At 43.0% G+C, this 26,293-nt stretch overlaps 1 protein-coding gene across 4 annotated transcripts in view; it reads right to left on the bottom strand.

The window, feature by feature from the left end:
* Positions 1-26,293, bottom strand: part of mical2a (microtubule associated monooxygenase, calponin and LIM domain containing 2a) — a 274,841-nt gene that overhangs the window by 178,064 nt on the left and 70,484 nt on the right. For all 4 annotated transcript variants that reach the window (XM_059652085.1, XM_059652086.1, XM_059652087.1 and 1 more), the window contains exons 3-4: positions 5,925-6,132; positions 5,135-5,251 (exon numbers count right to left, since the gene is read on the bottom strand). In XM_059652085.1, the coding sequence (XP_059508068.1) occupies positions 5,135-5,251; positions 5,925-6,132 (325 nt within the window). The remainder of the gene's footprint in view (positions 1-5,134; positions 5,252-5,924; positions 6,133-26,293) is intronic.

The raw sequence follows: 26,293 nt of genomic DNA, 5'->3' as shown, positions 1-26,293 counted from the left end.
ACTACAAGGCCATCAGGATGTCATCAGGATGTGACATCCTTGAGACCCTGCAGGGAAAGGAGTGGTTGGATCCTGTTAGGATGTTCCCTGAGCAGACGGTCAAAGCCATTTGGCAGGATGCCTCATCACCAGAACTTTCCAACAAGCACCAAGACATCGCTTGGCTGGTGGTGAAAAGGGCATTACCTGTGCGATCCTTCTTGGACGACCTGTCTGTCTGTGCCACTGCACACTGCCCTTGAGGTGGCTGTGGTGGGGTAGAGACTGCCACACATACCCTTCTGACATGTGCCTGCCTTTGCAAAGGAGGTCTGGAGAAAGGTGCAGTGGGGCTTGTCAATGTTCATCCCAAGCAGGGCCCTACAGGGTGTTCCCCAGGGCACACACCGAGACAAACACTGACTGGTGAAAGGCGCTCTTTGGTCTGCCCGAAACCTGTTGGTCTTCCAGAGCAAGGAGTTGACCCCCAACCGCGTGTTGCAGACTGGCACACTCCAAGTTCCTGGACAAGGCACTGAGGGATGCACTACAGCTTGGGGCAGCTTCCACCAAAGACAGTGGTCTTTCCCCACAGCACCAAGGTCTTTCTGCCAAAGTTAAATGGGAGTCTCAGAGATAATGGGAACTGCAGATGCTGGAGAATTCCAAGATAATAAAATGTGAGGCTGGATGAACACAGCAGGCCAAGCAGCATCTCAGGAGCACAAAAGCTGACGTTTCGGGCCTAGACCCTTCATCAGAGAGGGGGATGGGGAGAGGGAACTGGAATAAATAGGGAGAGAGGGGGAGGTGGACCGAAGATGGAGAGAAAAGAAGATAGGTGGAGAGAGTATAGGTGGGGAGGTAGGGAGGGGATAGGTCAGTCCAGGGAAGACGGACAGGTCAAGGAGGTGGGATGAGGTTAGTAGGTAGATGGGGGTGCGGCTTGGGGTGGGAGGAAGGGATGGGTGAGAGGAAGAACCGGTTAGGGAGGCAGAGACAGGCTGGGCTGGTTTTGGGATGCAGTGGGTGGGGGGGAAGAGCTGGGCTGGTTGTGTGGTGCAGTGGGGGGAGGGGACGAACTGGGCTGGTTTAGGGATGCAGTAGGGGAAGGGGAGATTTTGAAACTGGTGAAGTCCACATTGATACCATTAGGCTGCAGGGTTCCCAGGCGGAATATGAGTTGCTGTTCCTGCAACCTTCGGGTGGTATCATTGTGGCACTGCAGGAGGCCCATGATGGACATGTCATCTAAAGAATGGGAGGGGGAGTTGAAATGGTTTGCGACTGGGAGGTGCAGTTGTTTGTTGCGAACTGAGCGGAGGTGTTCTGCAAAGCGGTCTCCAAGCCTCCGCTTGGTTTCCCCAATGTAGAGGAAGCCACACCGGGTACAGTGGATGCAGTATACCACATTGGCAGATGTGCAGGTGAACCTCTGCTTAATGTGGAATGTCATCTTGGGGCCTGGGATAGGGGTGAGGGAGGTGGTGTGGGGGCAAGTGTAGCATTTACTGCGGTTGCAGGGGAAGGTGCCGGGTGTGGTGGGGTTGGAGGGCAGTGTGGAGCGAACAAGGGAGTCACGGAGAGAGTGGTCTCTCCGGAAAGCAGACAAGGGTGGGGATGGAAAAATGTCTTGGGTGGTGGGGTCGGATTGTAGATGGCAGAAGTGTCGGAGGATGATGCGTTGTATCCGGAGGTTGGTGGGGTGGTGTGTGAGAACGAGGGGGATCCTCTTTGGGCGGTTGCAGCGGGGGCGGGGTGTGAGGGATGTGTTGCGGGAAATGCGGGAGACGCGGTCAAGGGCGTTCTCGATCACTGTGGGGGGAAAGTTGCGGTCCTTGAAGAACTTGGACATCTGGCATGTGCGGGAGTGGAATGCCTTATTGTGGGAGCAGATGCGGCGGAGGCGGAGGAATTGAGAATAGGGAATGGAATTTTTGCAGGAGGGTGGGTGGGAGGAGGTGTATTCTAGGTGGCTGTGGGAGTCGGTGGGCTTGAAATGGACATCAGTTACAAGCTGGTTGCCTGAGATGGAGACTGAGAGGTCCAGGAAGGTGAGGGATGTGCTGGAGATGGCCCAGGTGAACTGAAGGTTGGGGTGGAAGGTGTTGGTGAAGTGGATGAACTGTTCGAGCTCCTCTGGGGAGCAAGAGGCGGCGCCGATACAGTTATCAATGTACTGGAGGAAGAGGTGGGGTTTGGGGCCTGTGTAGGTGCGGGAGAGGGACTGTTCCGCCTGGGAACCCTGCAGCCTAATGGTATCAATGTGGACTTCACCAGTTTCAAAATCTCCCCTTCCCCTACTGCATCCCTAAACCAGCCCAGTTCGTCCCGTCCCCCCACTGCACCACACAACCAGCCCAGCTCTTCCCCTCCACCCACTGCATCCCAAAACCTGTCCAACCTGTCTCTGCCTCCCTAACCGGTTCTTCCTCTCACCCATCCCTTCCTCCCACCCCAAGCCGCACCCCCATCTACCTACTAACCTCATCTCACCTCCTTGACCTGTCCGTCTTCCCTGGACTGACCTATCCCCTCCCTACCTCCCCACCTATACTCTCTCCACCTATCTTCTTTACTCTCCATCTTTGGTCCGCCTCCCCCTCTCTCCCTATTTATTCCAGTTCCCTCTCCCCATCCCCCTCTCTGATGAAGGGTCTAGGCCCGAAATGTCAGCTTTTGTGCTCCTGAGATGCTGCTTGGCCTGCTGTGTTCATCCAGCCTCACATTTTATTATCTTTAAATGGGAGTCTGTTCAGTTACTGGGCCCTCCAGTGCCTCAAGCGTATTTACATAGAACATAGAACATTACAGCACAGTACAGGCCCTTCGGCCGTCGATGTTGTGCCGACCTGTCATACCGATCTGAAGCCCATCTAACCTACACTATTCCATGTATGTCCATATGCTCATCCATATTTAAATAGTATTTTGTACAAAAAATGCCTTTCGTTTGTTTGTTGGATACAGTTAAACTCCCATGTTTGTTTGTTTCTTCACATGCTACTGTACAGAAATGAGCTGCTTCTGTTACTATGTATACAAAGATATTTTTATAAATAAAAATACAGTTTTGAAAATTAAAAATAAAACTTCCCTGGAAAGACACTCAGTGTATTAAATTCTTAACCAGCAGTTCAGAGTGGCAGCTCACAGTTGCAGGAAGACTAGGGACAGACAATAAACAAACATTGTCTTTGTCTGTTAGGCCCATGTTTCGGGAATCATTTTAACAAAACATAGGTTTCCTGTGCTGTAAATCTGCCCTCTGACTCGATGTTTTTGCATTTATTTAGCACATTGGATCACTTATTTATATCAGAAACACAATAGTTGCTGCTATTGTACACCAAAGACTCTGGGACCTGATGGAGTTAAAACAGGAGCTAAATATGTCAGTCACTGTTAAGACAGTAGCCTTGCTTGGGATAACCCTGAAACCAGAGGTCATCTGACTAACCAAGTCTTCAACTAGATGATCAAGCATACTTAGTATCAGATTTTTGAGGAAGACAAGTTAACCTTATATTTCTTATTCTTCAAATCGTTTAGCACTGTACATGTGGCAATATTGGCAAGCTGACCTTGGCAGGATTTGGAGGATATACAGGATTGCCAGACACAGAACCACATTATCATTTTTCATGGTCCTCACATAACGTTGGTAACTCCATAGAGTCCAATTACATTTTCCATCATGAGTAGCGAATGTCTGAAATCCAAACTGAAGAGAACTTTGTAATTGGCAAAAAAAAAACTGGGAGAGAATGAAAAGTACTCATTAATGCTGCTGGTTGTTAATAGTTGGGATGTGTTCCTTGCAAGTGCAATGGAAACAGATTCGATAAAAACATTCAAAAAAGAATTGGATAAATATTCAGAAAGGAAATTATTGGTCTAATTTAATCGCTCTTTCAAAAAACTAGTAGAGTCATGATGGGCCAAACGGCCTCCTCTTGCAATGTAAGATTCTATGATTCTAAGTTCACATATTTGAAGTGTAGCATGTTAAAACTGCAACATTTAGAGACAAAGGTCATTAATTCTCCCATACTTCGAGAGCAAACTTTGATCTCTGGGTCTGCAGGGTAATAAAAAAAACAAATTTCTAAAGACTGGTATCTCAAGGTCGACCTCTGAGGCATAGCCAAATGTCGTAATGCAGGAAACGTGCCAACCTGCACAAAGCAGTGACAACAGTAATGAGATAATGGCCAGCTAATTTGCTGCTTTGACTTGATTTGACTTATTACTGTCACATGTACCAAGGCCCAGTGCAAAGTGTTGTCTTACATGATTCATGGCAGATCATGTACAAAGTGCATCAGGATAACAGAACACATTTCAGGATACAACGTTACAACTGCTGAGAAGGTACAGAGAGAGATCAATGTTAACATCAGAGATCCATTCAAAAGTCTGATAACAACAGGGAAAAAGTTGTTGTTGAATCTGTTTGTACATGTATCCAAACTTATATATCTTCTTCCCAACAGAAGAGAGTATAATGAGGGCAGGAGGACTCTTTGATTATGTTGGTTGCTTTCCCAATGCAGTAGGAAGTATAGATAAACTCAAAGATGGGAGATCGGTTTGTGAGATGGACTGAGCTATGTGGGCCAGGAATAACTTCTTTGAAACAATGCCACGAGATCTTGTACGTCCACTCAAGCAGGCAGATGAGGGTACCGAAAACCAGATCACCATCAGAGCAGTGCTTTCTCACGGGAGAGTCAGCTTCGACATTAGTACTGAAGAATCTGGAGTAGGACTTAAACCCACAATCTAGTGTTTGAGAGGCAAATGGGCTACTGCAATTCAATTAGGTTGACCGTAGGGGATTGGTAGCTAGCCTCAGTGCATTGTGGGCCATAGGAAATGTTACTACAGTGCATGTGAGCGACCTGACCAATCCAACTAGGATGGGGTCCTGTGGAAATCTATCAGCTGATGAATGGATGAGACCTGCCGTGGTTAAGTAGCTCGCGAAGTCTGGGAAGCATACGATGCAAGGACCTGGGGTTATGATACTAGTTGCCACTTGCAGCGCTGAAAGGGAGATGGTTAGTGTTTTCCGGAACAGGGAGGGAATGAGGGAAAGGCGGGGGAGGAAAGAAAAGAGGCAGAAGGAGAGAATGAGAAATGGCAAACTCACTTGGGGTTTCCTGATCCTCGGAGGGTTCCAGTAACTGCACAAACTCCACATTCACTTGGATCTCCACACCCAGTAACAATGCAACTTTAACCAGTATGAGCTGTAGCTGCCGAATGCCTATCAGCAAAATATTACATCTGTAAAAATACAAAACTAAACACACACTTCAAGATGAAAATCATCTGATCGGAAAAATAACTATGAATTTATTTTCCGAATGCTCTGTTCGTTAAAACAATGCAAAAGTAAACAGGTACAACATTAGATGGCTATGGGAATTGAGCAGACTGGATGGAATTATGCGAAAAGTTCTTTGCAAGGTCTGCCAGTGATGTCTGGATGGCACAGTGGCTCACTGGTTAGCACTGTTGCCTCTCAGCGCCAGACAGCAGAGCTCAATTCCAAGCTCATGCAATGCTCTGTGCAAACTCTACACATTCTACAAATACTCAGGTTTTCTCCCACAGTCCCAAGACATGCAGGTTGGGTGGATTGACCATATTAAATTGCACACAATGTACAGGGAATTGCAGGCAAGATAGTTTAGCTTTGGGAAATGCAAGGTTACAGGGATAGGTCAGAGGGTGGCATGCTCTGTCGAGGGGCAACATGGACTTGATGGGCCAAATAGCCTGCTTCCACACTAACGATTCAGTGATTCTATGTAATAGGTGAACTGCATTCCTCTTGTGCTGCATCATCCAATGGCTTCCCTTTAAATCATTTCCAATGTTTCAAAAGTTGGGAGCAAGAGCTTAGTTATCAAGTAGGAGTTCTGCAAGGTACTTACTAATGTGATCTATTGCGCCTGCACAGAATTTGCCATAAAACTTCTTTGCAGCCAGAGAGCGCAGGTCCTGAATGGTATACGGCCACAAGTGCAAGACATTGTTCCTGGCAAAGGTCTCCCTCTTCTCTATCACCACGACTTTGCAGCCCAGGAAAGCCAGTTCAATGCTGGTACGCAGGCCACAAGGACCAGCTCCGATAACCAAACACTAGAAACAGAAACAGAGATCCGTCAGTTAAAAAAAAGCAAGGCAGGTCTGCTGCGATCAAAAGGGACAGAAAATTATGTGAGAAAAGCACAGTGGGAAATAAACAGAAAGATAGAGAGAGAAGGGAAGCAGTGACAAAAAGAGATTGAGAAAGAGAGAATGATTGAAAAAAAAGGAGTGAGAGGAAAAAAGGGAGAGGAAAGAAGAGATTGTTTAAGAAAAAGAGACAAGCTAAGAGGAATAAAAGAAAATGACAGACATGCATTTATTTAATCCCTTACACTGAATGAATACTTTGTTGAAATATAGTCCTGTGGGAAGGTAGGGACTGAAGAAGCTAATTTGTACACAAGGACATCCCACAAAAAGCACAGTTTTTTTTTCTGAGTGACAGCGGTTAGGGTTAACTACAGGTTAGGACATTGGGAAGAATTCCCCTACTCTTCCCCATCACAGCATTATGATGTCCTCTACATTCAACACAGAGGGCACGTGAGACTCTGGTTCAAAGTCTCTTTAGACAGTTCGCAGTTCAACACACTGTCAGTGTTGACCCTCTGACAGAGCAGGCAGGAGCAAGGATTTCTCCCCAGGGACCTGGACAAAACTTCACAATCAATATGATAAACAGCGGTCATCTGGTCGCTATCACTCGCTGATTATGGGAGCTGGTGTCCAAATTGGCCGCCACATTTCCTACACAACTACACTGACTCCACTTCAAAAGTACTTTATTGACCAAATTGCTTTGTGACAGCCTTATAGGCGTTGTGAATGCAAGTTCTTTCCTTCCACTAAATCTGGACCCCATAGTTGTTGGGAGTGTTGAAATCTGGAGGGAGGTGGGTGTTCGGTGAGACATGCCTGTGAATCAAAGGATTAGATTTTCCAGATTGGGTTGTGATCCCAACTTCCTGGATCAGAAACTTGGAAGTGGCTGTCATTGGATGCTCCACTGCAAATCTCTGAGAAACAGCTTTCAGGAGCCTCAGCCAATAAAGAGGAATAGATGCCCAAGGAGAGGCCTTGGCTTACTGAGGGGGACGGATGTTGCTGAGACAGGTCAGAGACGACAGGGTGCAGAAACATGGAGGCATATTTGTCAGCAAATGAAGGGGCCTGACAATGCTAGACCAAGGGGGTGAAGGGACACCCCTGTAGAAGGCACAGACTTTCCAGATCTGACAGCACCTCTGGCCTACCATTGAGGCCACATTAACTTAACTAGGGGCCTCCACACACATTGAGGGCCCACTCTGACTCTGCACCATCATTATTTGCAAGTTAGCTCCTAAGTGGGACCTCAATTACCCTAACTGGCTGCCTGCAGCCCTGTAGTGGGCACATAACTCTTCCCAGCTGCCATGGAAAAGGATCCCTTAGGTCAGAATGTACCAGGGATTCATCCTGATGCAAGTCTGCTACATTTCCCTTGCTTTTCCCCTTCAAATTACCTCCATCTCTGCAAAGCAGGAAATGTAGAGCCAAATGCCCTTTCCCACTTTCCTCCTGCTCATAGGAAGAGCAGGAATAGGCTATCCAAACTTCTGAGCCAAATCTGCAATTCAGTAAGACTGTTATTGCTCTTCTATCTTAAGTACACTTATCTGAAGCATCCCCATATTCCATAATTCCCATGGTTCACAAAAATATATGAATTTCTGTTTTGAGTATATTAAACAACTGGGCATCTACAGCGCTTTGGAATTCTAAAAATTCACAACCCTTTGACTGAAGAAGTGTCGCCTCATCCTTATTCCCAAATATTGTTTTCTGCCTCCTCCCCTAGCAGGATGAAGTGATTTGAAAGTATGCTGGTCCAGGATTGTAAGATTAGTGGATGATGCACTGTTTAATTCTGTATTACTGATTCATTAAGAACCATATGGAATTGCCAAATATCCAGCTTGTGAGCAGGAGGGGGGTTATTGCCTTTTTTGGTGAGTTAGTAAATGTAGCAGAAAATGACATAATCGTGCAGGATTTCAGACACGTTATCAAAGCATCTCATGGTATAAACATCTCCCAACACTCACACAGACACACACACACACACACACACACAAATTCCACATCAATGCCATTTGAATTTTAATTCTTTTTCAAAATCAACTGACATCTTTAACTAAAATAAAAACAGCAGATGCTGCAGATATGAAATAAAAACAGAAAATGTTAAAGAAACTCAGCAGGCCACACTGCATCTTTGGACAGAGTAGCAAAGTTAATGTTTCAATATGGCTTTTCTTGGGAACTCATCTTGAACTGTCTGGCCATGCCATTCTCTCAGCTGTGGAAAGGTTCACATCGGAAGTTCTACGTCAAGTTCACAATTCCAAAGGGGTTAAGAGGGGAGTTTAGGATGGAGGTGAGGGAATGGGAGGTGGAGGAGGGGAAAAGCAGGTCAGGTTCCATCTAGGCATCAATCTGCAGGTAGTGACCCTGCTACTGAATGAGTGTAAAATTGTCATCCCACTCAAAAGCAAATGAAGTGTTCTGAGTTTGGGTGCTTGCTCTGTCTCTCAATCTCATTCTCGCTGCTAGTTTGTAGCTTGCTGTCCGTCACACTCTCATTTTGACTCATTCATTCTCATTCTGTCACTCCCTGCCCCTCACTCTTTTATAATCAGCCTCATTCTCGCCGCAGTAATTCTACTGTTGATTACAAAGAGGGCAAACTGTCGGCTTGAGAGGGGCAACTATGAATAGAGATGGTGTAGTTTAACTGGCTGTAACAAAGTGTAGTCTTCAGTCATTATTTAATGAAGGGTTAACCTCACCAAGAGCTTTGCTGGCTTCAAATCAATTCACTAAAGAACCAACCCCTTTCTTCCTTGCATCCTATCATAGCCCAAAACCATTCCCACTTGTTCCCACTGAAACCTCAGGAAGAACTGAGTAATTTTATCCACAGCCCTTCCACTCCTTCCAGAAGAGTGCGGTTGGAATAAATAATGTCCAATCGCCTTTCTACTGTTACCAATATTCCAAATGATAGTTCAAAAAGTCTTGAACTCCCCTCCCAAATGACCTGGTGAGTGGCTTATTTCAACTAGAAACCCCAACACCATTTTCTCAACGGTAGTTAGCATCAGGCATTAAATAATCACATTGCCAGCGATGCTCACACCAAGACTAAAATTAAAAACTGTTTGTTAGTGATTGCAATTTGATTAATGCTATGCTTTTGATTCAGTTTTTTTAAATAAATTGATTGAAAAAAATCATTGAGACTTGTACACTGTATACTTTTGATACATTTTAACTTTATTTTCTGAAGCTTAATCAGTCTCCCAGGGTAAAGCAAGGGCAATTATTATGCCATTGGAGTCTCTGGGTGAATTTGGGTTGAATGCCAGGTAAACAGCATTTGTTTTAAAAAGAATAAAGTTTTGACTTCTATAGTGCCTTTCACCACCTCACATTACTTTTAAAGTGAAGTCACTGCTGTAAAGCAGGAAACATGGCAGCAAGCTTGCATAAACAACTCAGATTAAAAACAAGACAGCCTGATTTTTAGGTGAAAGATGAACATTACATAGTACATTACAATGCAGTACAGGAATCAGTCATGTCTAGTTAAGAGGGAAGACTGGCTTTAGTTTAACATCTCACAACACACCTCTTCAGCACTGCTCAAGAACATTAACTTTGATTTTCTGCTCATGTGTTGGTGGTGAGGTTTGAACCAAGGACTTACTGACCCATAGGCTGGATTGCTACCTAAAGAGCTAAACAAACACCATAGTGAGATGCAAACTCTGCTAGGGTTAATCTTCTTCTTCACCATCAGCTTCTCAAGGACAATTAGGGATAAACAACAAACGATGGGCATCAAATTCTGTTTCATTGAGTTCATTAGAGTAACTTGACATAATTTCCTCTGATGCGTTTACTGCTTTTTCATGCCATCACATTGCTTCAGCTGATTTTAGAATGTTCTGTGGTTCTGATGGTGTCAAACGCTCGTCATGGAGATGCCAGCATGCTTGGCATCATTGGATTCTAAACTACCAAGGCACAGCTGTCCACATTAGCTTAATGCTTGCTGAGAGGTTAACTGTGAACAAAGTCCATTTTCAGGACGTGGGCAAGGCCTGCATTTATTGCCCATCTCTAATCTGCCTGGGAAGGCAGCAATGGTAACGTTCTACAACCCACTGCAGACAGCAGGTTACAGATTGGGAACTGAGAAGTTCGAGTACCGGAAGACTTTAGGTCTCTACTCAAATTGTAAATATTCTTGTGTCTGTGGGGCATGTTTTAAAATGAGAGAGTTTGCTAGGAGCTTAGTGACATCATCTTTACAACAAACTCCACAGGAAGTGAATAATTGATTATCCTGTTTTTATTGGCCCGTTCCTGTTCCCAGCTTTAGGTAGCAGGAAAACTAATCAGTGCTGGCCACAGCATACGGAAATACTTTGCACTGAAAATTATTATTTGCTTGCTATTCCATTCTAAAGAGAGCAAACTCCCAAAGGAAGAGCCTTCCTTATCCTTTAAATCAACTTGTTTTATGAAACTTGCAACAACTATTTCTTAGAGCTCTCTTCAATTCAAAGCTTTCTCCAGTTGAGATCAAATTCTCCTTTTAGTAAACCAGTGCCTATCATTCGTGGGTAGACATCACTAGTCTCCAAATCAAACTATTTTTCATACTCTTTCTTAGCATAGCAAAGTAGTGAGAAGCAAAGGGAGGATTCACGAGAAAATTAAACAGAGTGACAGTGTCATTATTTCTACAAATTGGCACTCTGGTTGAGTGGCTGGCACTGTTAATTGAGAAATGGATAACAGAAGAGTATAATATAGAGTGTTTACCACTTATCCTGCATTGAGGAGAAGACAGATAATTCCCTGGGGGAGAAATGAGGCAAAGGATATGGTGATATGGTGTGACAGAGGAAGTAGAAGGAAACTCACATGGAGCACAATTACTGCAAGGAGCAGATGGACCAAATGGCTAAATGTTTGTGTTGTGTATTCCATTCAATTCTATGTAGCCCTGAAGAAATTGGTCCTATTTGTCACGTTCACAACACAAGCCTACAGTTCCTCAGAGTGCACAGTGACTTCAAGGTTGGAGTTTTGCTGACTGAAATGGAGAAGTCAACCCAGCACAGAGCATTGCTCAGATTACCATCATTCCTCCAGATTTAGATTAAATGAACTAGTGTGGAAAGGAATTATTTTTACTCATTCACGTGATGTGGGCATCACTAGCTAGGCCAGCATTAATTGCTCATCGCTATTTACACAGAGGGCAGTTAAGAGTCAACCATGTTACTATGGATTTGGAGTCACATGTAGGCCAGACCATGTAAGGATGGCAGATTCCTTCCCTAAGGGACATAAGTGAACCAGGTGCGCCTTGCCAAAAACTAACAATGGATTCATGGTCATCATTAGACTCTTAATTCTAGATTTTTCTTTTAATTCAAATTCCATCATCTGCCATGGTGGGATTCAAACCCAGGTGCCTAAATCATTATCTGGGTCTCTGGGTTAACGGTCCAGCAATAATACCAGCAGGCCATCAGCTCCCCTTGAATGGCCTTCATGAAATGAAACAACAGAGGAGGCTGTAAAGCCCATCCTGGTTGTTTCAGCCTTTTGAGAAAAAAAAGCATTACTTATCCCATTCCCCACCCCCCATTCACTTATCCAATTTCTTTTGACGGTTACTTTCCACTGGCCCTACAGGTACTGCATTGTAGACCATAACTCTTTTCATAAAGCAGGCTCTCATCTTCCTTATGGTCCTATTGGCTACTATTTTAAATGTACATCTTTGGGTCACTAATCCCTCAGTTAGTGTAAAAAGAGCTTTTCTTTACTATCGCAATTAAACAGGTTCCGAGTTTGAATGCCTCCAGTAAATTTTCTCTTGTCATTCTCCAAACACAGCTTGTCTGGTCTCTTCATACAGTTCAAGTTCCTCATCTCTGCAACCATTCTAGTCAGGTTCTCCAAGGCCATGGCATCCTTTGCAAAATGTGGCTCCCATTAATATTTATATGGAAGTTGTAATAGACACAGCTCAGACAGTATTCTAAAACACAAACAAAATAACCATGGAACAATATTTCTTGAGAAAAAAAGTAGTTGACCAAAACTGGGAACAAAATCTAGTGATCAACTAGCTGAACTTTGTTTTTTTTTGTGATCTAGAGATAACCTGAAGACCTTCCAAGCAGGAGTGAAAAGTAGAAATTGAGGTAACAACATGGATGATTTGGACTAAAGGATCTGTTTGCATGTGAGACAACTCTACAAAGAAACTTTTAATAGGAACAGTAGTCAGTCCCTAAAATAACCTCTGGACTTATTCAGACAATTTTCTTGGTGTGGATATCTCGGTTTTGACCTTAAAAGGGACAAGCCAGGTTAGTCATTCAATATCACAACTATGCTTCAGACTGCAGAATGAGTCATGTTATCACTGCAATGTCAGTGTCACGCAAGATTAGAGCTATGATTGCAGCACAAAACCCACATCAAAACTTGAAAATAAAAACAGAAAACGCTGGAGAAACCCCTCAGGTCTGACAGCATCTGTGAAGAGAGAAATAGAGTTAGCGTTTCAAGTCTGGTATGACTCTTCGGTTTGAAGAGGACAAATTGGACTCGAAATGGTAACTCACTTTCTCACCCCCACCAAAGGTGTCAGACCTGCTAAGATTTCCCAGCATCTTCTGTATTTGTTTCGGATTTAGGATCCACAATACTTGACTCTTATGCAAAACTGAGTTTCACTGTGAAACGCATTTGTTTCATAGCCTGTCAGAGTCAGAAAACATATATCAACCAACGAATGCCATCCATTGGGGTAAAAAAATGAATCACTTCCTTACTGCTTAGCGGGAAGGTTAATGCAATTTGTAGCAGCCAGCAATATGAAACATTCACGAATAAGCTCAATAGAGAATTCAGAAGAATCTTCCTTACCCAGGAAGAGGTTAGAATGTGGAAATCAATACTGCAGAGAGCACCAAAGTGAAAACCATAGACACATTTAAGGGGGTACTGGATAAACACCATGGAAATGTTGATAGGGTAACATGAAAAGAGGTGTCGGGAGGTTCTGTGGTACAAACACACTGGCACACAGCAGTTCTGCTGATTGGAGATAATGGGAACTGCAGATGCTAGAGAATTCCAAGATAATAAAATGTGAGGCTGGATGAACACAGCAGGCCAAGCAGCATCTCAGGAGCACAAAAGCTGACGTTTCGGGCCTAGACCCTTCATCAGTTCTGCTGATTGGTCTGGTTTCTGTGGTGTTAAATAGCTTGTAATATTATGTGTGCCACATAGTTAGTAAATGAACAAAGCATTCAAATAATTCATCATTTTAATCGTTACAATAAGGAAGATGTAGGGTTTTCTGTGAGATGCCCTGACTAGTGTTGATTAATTAGAAAATAATCCCAACGTATCTGCTCGATTTCTTAATGCAGAATGATGAATGAATCATTTAAAAGATTTGTAAGCGCCATGTAGCTGCAAAGTTATTCATGGGTCAGACAGGAATGTTCTCAAGTGAATATTTGTTACAAAAAAAAGAAAATACTGGAACAAAGCTCATAAATCTTTGCAAACTTTTACAAATTTAGCATTGCTGGTTTTGCTTGGGAGATTTCCCAGTGCCCACAGCAAATAGTTTCCACTTGTTTTGTAGTGTGGCTCCTGGCTACACCCAGCAACGGTTTAAATGTTCACATGTAACTCATTCTTACTCCTTACTGATAGAAAGACTTTCTGCTCCTGTTAAGGTTCTTGTCGTTTTCGAAACAGTGCTTTCATCCTGTAATAACTTGGTCCGAACAAAACTGCATCTTTGTCTTAAAACAAACAATTGTCTTAAAACATCCAGAAAAATTTTGAGATCACCTCCAGCTGACATTGCAGTGCTCCATTGCAACTGCTCTGAAATATCCTCAGTGTAATTGCTGGACCTTGACCTGGTCCTCGAAGCCAATGAACAAATTCAAATCCCACTCTGATAATCTCAGAATTTGAAGTCCGACTTAAAAATCTGAACATAAAACATTTTGGTCAGTAGAAGTGACCACAAATTCAGATTGACGCAACTTAAATGGTACTTCAGAGTCAAACACCTTTGGTATGGCACAGTCCCATGTCATAAGTGTTTGATTCTTAAATGCCAGCCCTTAGTAAGCCCCACAGTTGTGTCAAAGCAGATACACAGAATGACTGCTCAACAAGAAACCACATCATCATCCCCTCACATCAACAAGGAGGTGGACAATATATATCAATCTGGCCAACAATGCCCTCCTCTTCAGGACTGATGTTTGAAAAGTGGTCCCAGTGCTAAATCAGCTTGTGTTCAGAGGTAGACTTCCAGCTTTCATTCAGAAACTGAAACTCAATACTAGCTCCTTCTATGCCAAATAAATCTCCCACAAACCTCATAAATTTCCTGTAGTCATTATCTCCACATACAAAAGATATACAGGAACCCATGAGACATCCTACTCAACTTCCATTGAAATTACAGAATTAGAATTACACAGATGGATAATTATTTTTCAAAACAAATGTACACACAAAATTTAAAATACATTGACAAAAAACAAATACCATCTGCTTGAGTAGCATGTCTTTTAAAGAAAATTGCTAGACAGCTGGGGAAATCACTGACTTTTTTAAAAAATTTGTTCAAATTCGGCCTAGTCAGACAGGCTTCAAGGTTTCCCACTCTTATTGGTGGAGAGGATCTTTCATCATACACTCAGCACTAAATGCACTGCAAAACTGACCAGTTAACTCAAATAAAAATACATCTAAAAGAAAGTGACATAGAAATGGAAATATGGAGTGGCAGAGAATGATAGAATTTTGCAACTGCTGAAGATCACTCAGCCCTTTGAAAAGTGAAAGCTGAATCTTCCTCTACCATCCCTTCAAGCAGAGCATTTCACATCACCATAGCTCATTGCGCATAAGATTTCTCCTCCTCTCCCATTTTGGTTTTGGTTAATTATCTTCAAACTATCCTCTAGTCTCCAATCCACCAGCCAATTAAAAGTTTCTTTTTACATACTATAATCAGACCCCTTCATGACTTCAAACACTTCAATTAAATCTCCTCTTAACCTTCCCTGTTTGAAGAAGAATAGTTTCTCTCATCAGTCCGTTTAATTAAAGCAGCATAAAAGAAAAGTACTGCAGATGCCTAATCTGAAATAAAAACAGAACATGCCTAAGAAACTCAACAGGTCTAACAGCATCTGTAAAGACAGAAAGAGTGTTACTGTTTTAAGTCTGATTGTTCTTCAGAATTGAACATAAAAATTGAAACATTAATCCTGTTTCTCTCTTCATAGATGCTGCCAGACCTGCTGAGTTTCGCCAGTGCTTTCTGTTTCTCATAACTGAAGGAGGAGGTGTTTTCTCTGAAGCTCTCCTATTCACAGAACTATCAAAACTCAGAAGTGGACCATTCAGTCCCTTTATCTATAGGGGCTCTCCAAATGAGCTTTTTACTTAATCTGCACCCCCAACTTCTCCTTGTATGCTAACACATTCTACTTTTTAAAATAATTTCCTCTGAATACTTCAGTTTCCCAACTGTCATCACGGTCAGTCATTCCAAATCCTAACAACTTGCTGCATGAATACATTTCTTTTTGCTCATGTCACCTTTGATTCTTTTATCAATTACTTTAAATCCATGTCTTCTCATTCTTGATCCTTTTATGCAGGAACACAGGAATTAGGAGCGGGAGTAGGTAATTCAGCCTTTCGAGCTTGCTCCAGCATTTAACATGATCATAGCTGATCTTATCCCGGTCTCAACTCCACTTTCCTGATTTCTCCCCAAAGCCCTTTATCCCGTTTGTCTTCAGAGACATATCTATTTTCTTTCTTGAATCTATTGATTGATTCTGCTTCCACTGCCCTCTGTGGGAAGAGAGCTCCACAGATTCACAAGCCCTGACAGAAACAACACAGAAGTTGCTGGAAAAGCTCAGCAGATCCACCAGCATCTGTGTAGAAAAATAAATCAGAGTTAAAGTCTCGGGTCTGGTGACCCTTCCTCAGACAGAAGTAATTTCTTCTCATCGCAGTTTTGAACCTACCTCCTCTCACTCTATATCTGTGTCTTCTGTTTGAGGCTGTCCTACAAAGAGGAACATCTGTTCAACATCCACCTTATCAATTCCTTTTAGCATTTTAGACACCTCAATCAGAATATCCCCCCATTCCTTTGACCTCCATTGAGTATCAGCCTGAAGTATACAACTCCTCTTCATATGACAGCCCTTTCATCCCTGAAATCAACCTGGTGAATCGCCTGTAAACTGCATCTAGTGCCTCTGTATCCTTCCTCAAAGAATACCACCAAAATTGGTCATAATATTCTAGGTCTGATCTCACGAATGCCTTATATGATTGTAACAATACTTCTTTACTTTTACAACCCAGTCCTTTTGCAATAAATACCAATGTTCTATTTGCCTTTTTTATTACATGCTGCACCTGCATACCCACCTTCTGCGAATACTGCACAAGGATACCCAGATCCCTTTGCACTGATGCACTTTGAATCTACTTCCCCTTTAAATAATAATTCACTCTTTTATTTTTCCAGCCAAAATGGACAACCTCACACTTATCCACATTAAACTCCATCTGCCAGACTCTGGCTCATTCTCCTAGCCTATCAATATTCATCTGTAAACTCTATCTCCTCATCACAGCCTGCTTTCCCACCTTTTAGTGTCATCCATGAATTTTGCTGTTAGCCTCCGTCCCTGCTTGCAGATCATTTATACAGATATAGTTATAAATAGTTGAGGTTGAGAAGTGAACCCTGCTGCAACCCACTAGTTACAGTTTGCCATCCAGAGAAGGACACATTTATCCTGATGCTCTGCCAATCCTCTAAGCGAATACTTGACCCCTAACCTCCCTGGGATTTAACTTTCTGATTAGTCTTTTATGTGACATCTTGTCAGATGCTTTCTGGAAGTCTAGATACACACATCCATTGGATCCCCATTGTCCACTTTGCTGGTTATGTTCTCAAAGGGCTCCAGAACGTTTACCAAGCATGACTCACCCTTCATGAAACCGTGCTGGCACTGGTGAATTGAGCTTTGTTGCTCCAAACTTCAGTTATCTCCTCTTTTATGATTGGCTCCAGCAACTTACCCACTACGGGGATCATACTAGCTTGTCTGTAGTTTCCCATTTTATGACTACCTCCTTTACTGAATAAGGTTGTCACTTTAGCATGTCTCCAATCCACTTGTAGCTTTCCAGAATCCAAGTATTTTGGAATATCATAGCTGATGTATTTAATATCTCTGCTGTCACTCCCTTCAATGTACTAGAGTGCAGGCCATCAGACCCCAGGGACTTACATGGGAACAGTTTATCTATTTCTACTCTGCCTAAACCTCTTATGATTTTTCATATTTTTTTCAAAAATTGTCCTTCAGCCTTTTCTCCAAAATAAAAACCTTAATTTTTCAGATCTATCATCAGGATTGAAGTTCCTTAATCCCGAAGCCATTCTTATGAATCTCTTCTGTGCTTTCTCCAAAGGCATCACATTTTTCCGAAGCATGACACCAAAATTGGATGCAATTCTTCAGCTAAAGCTGATTTAATGGTTTTCTCAAATTCAATGTAACGTCCAGCTCTTGCACACATTGCTAATGAGGACACTGCGTTTGTGCCTAACTATGCACTCAACCATATGTCTTTGCTCCATTCAATTCTTTTCCAAAATCCCTCTGAAAAATGAAAGAATTGCAGATGCTGGAAATGATAAACAAAAAACAGAAATTGCTGGATAAGCTCATTAGGTCTGGCAGCATCTGTGGGATCGCCTGAGAAGGTGGCCTCAAGTGATCTCAGGCTTGCTACAGTTCTCCAATGAAGCTCAGCGCAAGCTGTAAGAACAGTACCTCTTTTTCCACCTGGGAACCCAACAGCCATCTGGACTCTAAATGGACTCAACAACTTGAGGCACCTTCTCCCTTGTCCTTATCCCACTCCACACACCAGGCCTTGTTATCACATAGTCTGCTATTACACATATCCCATTGTTAGCCACTAATTGTCCCCACTAGTGGCTAATCATCCTCCTCGCCTGATCATTATCTATTCCTTTGGCTGACCAACTGTTTTTCTGTCTTTGGGCACTATCTCCACCTATTGTTCACTGCTTACCCTCTCCCCCCCCCACTATTGTCTGCATAAAAACCAAACATTTCCTAACCACAATTAATCAGTTCTGAGGAAGGGTCACTGGACCCAAAACATTAACACTGATCTCTCTCAACGAATGCTGCCAGGCCTGCTGAGGTTTTCCAGCAATTTCTGTTTTCCCTCGAACTTGTTCTTTGGCTGCTTTCTAAAAGCTATTGAACACTCTACTTCCTGACAGTGTCTTCAAACCCTTCCCCTCTCCATTCACTTTGTTCAATGTAAATATGCACCCTGTAACAAATAAGAGATAACAAAGTGCAGAGCTGGAGGAAAACAGCAGTCTAAGCAGCATCAGAGGAGCAGGAAAGCTGATGCTTTAGGTCGGGAGCCTGAAGAAGGGTCCCAACCTGAAATGTCAACTTTCCTGCTCCTCTGATGCTGCCTGGCCTGCTGTGACCATCCAGGTCCACACTGTGTTGTCTCAGACTCCAGCGTCAGCAGTTCTTACTATCTCTCGCCCTGTAACAAAGCTGTTTTCCTTTAAGTGATGGTCTAGTGAGGAAATGTACTGTGTCTGCCCTGTCATGAGGTGTGTGTTGTAGGACAGCATCAGTCTTCAAACACATTGAGATGAAAAACATTCACGACAGCTACAAAAAATTAAAAACATGTTATTCATAGAGTTTGAAAGTTTACTTGCATTTAAATATCCTTCAGGCAACTCCTGACGGGTTTGAAATAACCATTCACCCAGTCCATTTCTTTAACAGTATCACAAGATAGCCATAAATACGCAGAACGATCAGTCCAGAATCACATGTTTTTTTCTCTTGCAGCATCTAAAAACAGTTACTGAAATCATTCCAGAGGTTTCACCCCGATTGTCCCATCTTGTGTGTATTCCAAGTCAATCGCCCTTTGGGTAAATAATCTATGGATACTAATCCTTTGTTACCTGATCCATGTACCCATGTTCATGTCCAACATCCAAGAGTTGACAAACAGAAAAGTGATTGACCCCAACCACAAACTCTGTCCCCTAGCCACTAAGTTTGACCGTTCACAAATTTACGTTACATCAAATCATGAGTTGAGCTCCCATCCACACAGTTGTGTCCTTATGAAGGGTGCACTTTCTCCGCGGACTGCTACCTTGACATGGTTGAGAGGTTTGTGGTCTCCAGCCACTCTCTGAGCAACACTGTCAGGAGCTCCTTGTAGGGTCAGCCACGGTGGCTGGTCAGAGTAAGAGGAACCAGACAAAGTGTAGTCCAAAAGGTTCTCAATGGCCCAACAGGCACAGACAAACTGTCGATCCCAACAGCAGCTAGGCTGCAGGGGGAGGCCATGGCCTAGTGGTATTATCACTACCCTGTCAATCCAGAGACCTAAGTAATATCCTGGAGACCTGAGTTCGAATTTCACCATGGCAGATGGTGAAATTGTATTCAGCTTTTTTTTAAAAAAATCTGGAATTAAGCGTCTAATGATGACCATGAATTCGTTGTCGATTGTTGGAAAAATCCACTTGGCTCACCAACTGCTATCTTTACCTGGTCTGGCCTACGTGTGACTCCAGACCCAAAGCAATGTGGTTGACTTTTAAATTCCCCTCTGGGCAACTAGGGATTGGCAATAAATGCTGGCCTAGCCAATGACATCCTCATCCCATGAATAAATAATTTTTAAAAATGGTGGCTGGTGTCACCACGGTCTGACATGTCATCAAAACCTGATTACCAACCCATCGAGATCATATGGACAGTGATAGCTGCCCAAGGTCTCCACATTAAATAAAGTCACATGAAAGCTTCTATCAGGGTTCATTTGCCAGGTTCTGTGGTGATTGAGAATTTATAATGGGGACAGGGTTCTGAACCTAGGAGCCTTAAGAACCTTGATAACATTAAGAATTAGCAAATGGCTGAAAGAATCATGAAGAATAGATTGGATTAGATTCCCTACAGTGTGGAAACAGGCCCTTCGGCCCAACAAGTTCACACCGCCCCTTGGAGCATCCCACCTAGACCCATCCCCCTATAACCCACACAGCCCTAAACACTAAGGGCAATTTAGCATGGTCGATCCACCTGTCTGCACATCTTTGCACTGTGGGAGGAAACTGGACACCCGGAGGAAACCCACGCAGATGAGGGAAGAATGTGCAAACTCCACACAGACAGTTGCCCGAGGCTGGAATCGAACCCAGGTCCCTGATGCCATGAGGCTGCAGTGTAACACCCATGGTGGGATGGCACTACCCTTGGGCAATAGCATCTGTAACTGAACAACCTTCCTGACTGAATCCTCCTTGTCATCCCCAGTAGGGGAGGAGCTGGAAAAAAGACACCTCAGAAATAGACTGCCCTTGTGGCTGGGGACTCACTCACAGTGGGATTATCACCTCTGTGATCAAAGAAAGGAAAGGAAATTGAAAGAAAGAAATCATGGATAATCTCACGAATGAACATCCAGAAAGAAAAACTGGAACTGTACCATGTGAACTATTGAGGCTCCAAACTGATACTGTCATCCTCAGTGGGATCCATTTTAATGGGGTGGGGCAGCTGAGGGAACAAGCAGTGGGGATACATCTTCCACAGGAAAAGAAAAATGATCCTTTTATCCGTGGAGTTTCTTCTGCCATCAGGAATAAAATTTTGACTAGACTTTCCAAGCAACACAATATTAATAATAGAAGTCTCATGGCAGTTCAACTGCACCAAATATGCCAACATCTTCTGTGCTCATATTGTGACATAAAGTGTACTATAAATATATATCCAATGTGTGTTATTATATATATATTTATTTTGAAACTTGGATTTTAAAACCGAGACAGAAGGATGTGGGTCAGTTCCACAAAGGTTTTTTTCTTAAACCAGTCAAAGAAATTTGGGACAGTGAACTAAAGGCATTAATTCCAAGAATGCACGAGACTGGTGGGACCCCTGCACTGATAATAGGTGAAATGATTATACTGCTGAGTTTACAACAGATCAGAAAGACATCTGTTTCAGCTTGGAATTCAGTTCAGAAGAGAGAAGAGTTTTTCCTTGTCAGAGAATGAAGCTTTTAGTTTAAAATAACCAATCATGCTAGCCTAAGCGTTCCAGGTCTGTGGTACTTCTAAGCGAGGAGGATTTGAACAGAAAGCTTCCATTTCTTAGAATTGAAGAAATTTAGGCCATCAAAATTGTGAAAGGTTCAAGCCAGAGGATTGGGAAAAAATGTATAATTGCTTACATAGTCCAAGAAAAAGGAACTGAGAAGAGTTAGTTAAGTAAAAATTTGAAGAGGTCAGGTAAGTGTGAAATTTCTCTGGAGTTGAATATCTGTAAAAGGATAGTTATTATAAATATATATACACAATATAACTTTATTAAGGACAGGGTCAGCATATTGTTATGATCCAAACTAATTGTAATACTGAACTCTCTCCCCTTTTTGCTCTCCTGATTTCTCTCTTAAGAATGCCACAACACCCCTTATACTCTTCAAGAGATTCACTTGATTCCAGTTGTCTGTATCTAACATATGCTTCCTTTTTTATTCCTGACCAGAGCTGCAATAGCTTTACTCATCCTCAACCCATGTGGGGTCTGATACCTGCTGGACAGATTCAGTTGACAAGAAAGTACCAAGCTACCACAAGGTCCAAAGTTCAAGAGGAAGAAAATCAATTTCTCAATGCTAGTGTAGTTTGACTGAAGAATCCCAACTGCAGCTCACAATTTGGTTAGTTACATATTTCACTTTCCTCACACGTTGGAAGAGACATTTAGGATTATGATAACCCATACTTTGGCAGCCGCATATTTCAAATATTACCTTGGATGAGGAAATCCAACACCAGGTCAACTGTCAGCTGAGCCTTCTCAGTCTACAGAAGGGAGTGTCGGACACTACAGATCTCCACAATTCACCAGAAGGTGTCATGTACAGAACAGCTGTTATAACCATGCTCCTGTACTGCAGGAGCACCTGGACTGGAACACAGCAGCGCCTCCGCCACATCCCACATTCAGCTGGAGTCCAAAGATGTTCAGGTTACATAAAGTGGCCATACTAAATTGCCCGCAGTGTTCAGAGAAGTGCACCCCAGATGGACTGACTATGATAAACGTGGGGGTACAGGGTAAGGGTGGGATGCTCTTTGGAGAGTTGGTGCAGACCTGACAGGTTGAATGACCTCTATCTGCACTGTAAGGATTCTATAATTCAATAACTGCAGAATAAACACTAGCATTCTTCTGAAAAGGCAGCTCCAATAACATGTGGGCTAAACTCCTGTAAAACTTTGATGGGCTGGACACTGTGTTGGGATAGCTGCAAAGAATGTCCCCAACTAGGATAACAAAGTCTTCATCCATGGTCTAGGCCCGAAACATCAGCTTTTGTGCTCCTGAGATGCTGCTTGGCCTGCTGTGTTTATCCAGCTCCACAGTTTGTTATCTTGGATTCTCCAGCATCTGCAGTTCCCATTATCACTGATACAATTTCAATCCCCAACTAGGTCCTGTTTAATCAATTCTTAAATGTCAAATGTTGCAGGGGAGGACAAAGAAACACTTCAAAGACGCTCAACAGCGCACCCTTCCTCCCTAATCAAAATGCAGTAGCAACGATCCCAATGATCACAAGGAACTTGCTACCAATCGCTCAGAATGATAAATATAGACATTAGAGAGATTCTCTGAGAGATTCTCCTCTGCATGACTTTCAACACGCATCTTGACACCTCACTCTGACTGATTGTACCATAACACAGTTTCAGCCTGGATTCCTTGCAGTGGTTCAAATGCAACGCGCTCTGGACAATATCCAGGTTTGGGCTGACAAGTGGCAAGTAACATTCATGCCACACAAATGCCAGGCTATGATCATCTACAATAAGAGACAATCTAATCACCACACCTTGATTCAATGGTGTTACCATCGCTGAATCCCCCACTATCAACATCCTGGGGATTATCACTGACCAGAAACTCAGCTGGACTCACCACATTAACAGATTGGCTCCAAGAGCAGGTCAGAAATTATGTGAACTGTAGCAAGTAAGTCACCTCCTGACTCCTCAAAGCCTGTCCACCACCTACAAGGCATAAGTCAGGAGTGCGATGGAATACGCCCCACTTGCCTGGATGAGTGCAGCCCCAACAACACTCAAGAAGCTTGACACCATCCAGGACAAAGCAGCCCATTTGATTGGCACTACATCCACAAGCATCCACCCCCTCCACCATCACTCAGCAGCAGCAGTGTGTACTATCTACAAGATGCACTCAGAAATTCACCAAAGATCATCCAGACAGCACATTCCAAACCCATTTCCATCTAGAAGGACAAGGGCATCAGACATATGTGAACACCACCACCTCCAAGTTCCCCTCCAAGCCACTCACCATCCTGACTTGGAAATACATTGCCATTCCTTCACTGTGGCCGGGTTAAAATCCTGGAATTCCCTCCCGAATGGCATTGTAAGTCAACCCACAGCAGGAGGACTGCAGCAGTTCAATAAGGCAGCTAACCACCACCCTCTCCAGGGCAATTAGGGATGGGCAAGATACGCTGGCCAGGCAGCAATGCCCACATCTCACAAATGAATAGAAAAGTTGAGCATTTTATTGAGTTGTTTGATTGAGTTGAGCTTTAGTATTGAGTCTTCCGATGTCATCCTCAATTTTTTAACATGATTCAATGTCTGCATTTCTTAGCTGCTGTTTTTACTCTCATTATGGACTATGAATATTTTCCCTGCATCTGCATGGATTTCTGCCCGGAGGTCCAGTTTCCTTTCACAGTCCAAAGATATGCAGGTTAGGTGGTTTGGCCATAGGAAATGCAGTGTTATTGGGATGGGATGAGTCTGGGTGGGATGCTCTTTGGAGGGTCAGCGCAGATTCTATGGGCCAAATGGCCTCTATCTGCACTGTAGGGTTCTATAATTCCATGTTACATCATTATATGGCATAAAATACGTTAACCAATTTACACATAACTGAAAACAATGTGTTAATAACTAGACCACTGATTTTAAAGGAATTTGTCAAGGGGCAAATATTGACCTATAACACCAGAGAGGGTTTGTCAGAGCCTTGGCTTAGCATCGCATTTGAAAAATTGAGCTTCCAACAGTGCTGCATTCCCTCATCATTGCACAATACACAAATTCCAAAAGTAGGATAGAACCCACAACCTAAGACGACAAATAAATTGTTTAAAAAGAAATATGAAACAGATCCCCTTGTGGATATTCTTAGTGCTTTGATTTTGTTCCTCGATGTATAGACACATTCAAAATTGGCTTGATGGTGGGAGTCAGAAGTTGAAAATTGTTTTTCAGACTGGACATCTGTGACCACAGGTATGGTGCTGGGTCCACAGCTGTTTGACAGTTATTTAAATGATTTAGATGGAAATATAGAAGCATCGTTAGTAAGTTTGCAGATGACACAAAAATTAGTGGCAGTGGAAAAGGTTATTTAAGATTACAAATCTGATCAATTGTGCCAATGGGTTGCGGAGTGGCAGATGGTGTTCAATTTGGTTAAATGTGAGATACTGCATTTTGGTACAAGGGCATGACTTATACGATTAATGGCAAGGTCCTGGGTAGTGTTGTAGAACAGAGAGACCTTGGGGTTCAGGTTCATAGTTCTTTGAAAGCTACATCACAGGTAGACAGGGTAGTTAAGAAGGCGTTTAGCACGCTTCCTTCATTGCACAGACTATTGGGTAAAGGATTTGGGACGTCATGGTGATGTTGTACAAAACAGTTAAGGCCTCTTTTGGACTATTGTGTGCAGTTCTGCACAACCCCCACCCTCCTACCCACTATAGGAAAGTTATTACTAAATTGGAGAGGGTTCAGAAAAGATTTACAAGGATGTTGCCAGAATTGGAGGGTTTGAGCTATGGGGGAGGCTGAATAGTCTGGGGCTGTTTTTCCTGGACCGTAGGATGTTGAGAGTTGATCTTACAGAAGTTTATAAAATCATGACGGGCATACATCAGGTGAATAGCAAAGATCTATTACCTACAGTGGGGGAGTTCAAAACAAGGGGTGTAGTGATTGTAACAAGATTAGCCAGGTGGACATCCTAGAATGCCAGTTCCCCGATTGGACCAGATTAACAGCCCCAATCAGGGAGCCCTGGTTGACAGATATAAACAAGAACATCAGACATTGTGTTTGCTTTGAGAGCTGGCTCTGAGGAAGCTGTGCCAGTGTACTACGTATGTGTAAATAAAGGGTGACTTTTTGACAGGATATCGGCCTCTGTGGAGTCATTCCAGAGCATAATTTTAAAGGTGAGGGGAGAAAGATTTAAGAAAGAATGGAGGGGCATTTTTTTTTCACATAAGGTGGTGTGTGTGTGGGATGAACTACCAGAGGAAGTGGTAGATGCAGGTACAGTTAGAACATTTAAAAGATATTTGGGCACGTAAAGTTTGGAGGGATATGGGCTAGTTTAGTTTGGGAAACATGGCTGGCATAAACAAGTTGGACCAAAGGTCTGTGCTGTGTAGTTCCATGACTTCGATTTGCTCACAATTAAATCTCCTTAGTTAAATCTGCATTATAGTTACAACCATTTTCTGGCTACAAGGATGTAGTGCTAGTGCTAAACTGGGGAGGCTCATACTTGCAGCAAGTAGAGACATAGACGGTAGGCTCAATGTTGTGTTTGATATTTACAGGGAACACACAAGTATGATCTCTTAAACTGTATCCAATTGCCTAAGGTGTCAGGAAGGAATTTCCCAGGGTACTTCCCTTACTGGCATTGTGCATCTTTCACGAGATTTACAGAGCCTGGATGGAGATTAAAAGAAGAAAAATAAATTACTTGCATTTCTATAAAGCCTGACACCCAATGTAGTTGACAGTCGATGAAGTACTTTCAGCATTTAGTGTAGGAAATGTAGCAGCCAATTTGCGCACAGTGAGCTCTCACAAATA

Source organism: Stegostoma tigrinum, chromosome 17 (assembly GCF_030684315.1).
Source record: "Stegostoma tigrinum isolate sSteTig4 chromosome 17, sSteTig4.hap1, whole genome shotgun sequence".
Taxonomy (NCBI): Eukaryota; Metazoa; Chordata; class Chondrichthyes; order Orectolobiformes; family Stegostomatidae; genus Stegostoma; species Stegostoma tigrinum.
This window is presented reverse-complemented; position numbering and strand designations above follow the sequence as displayed.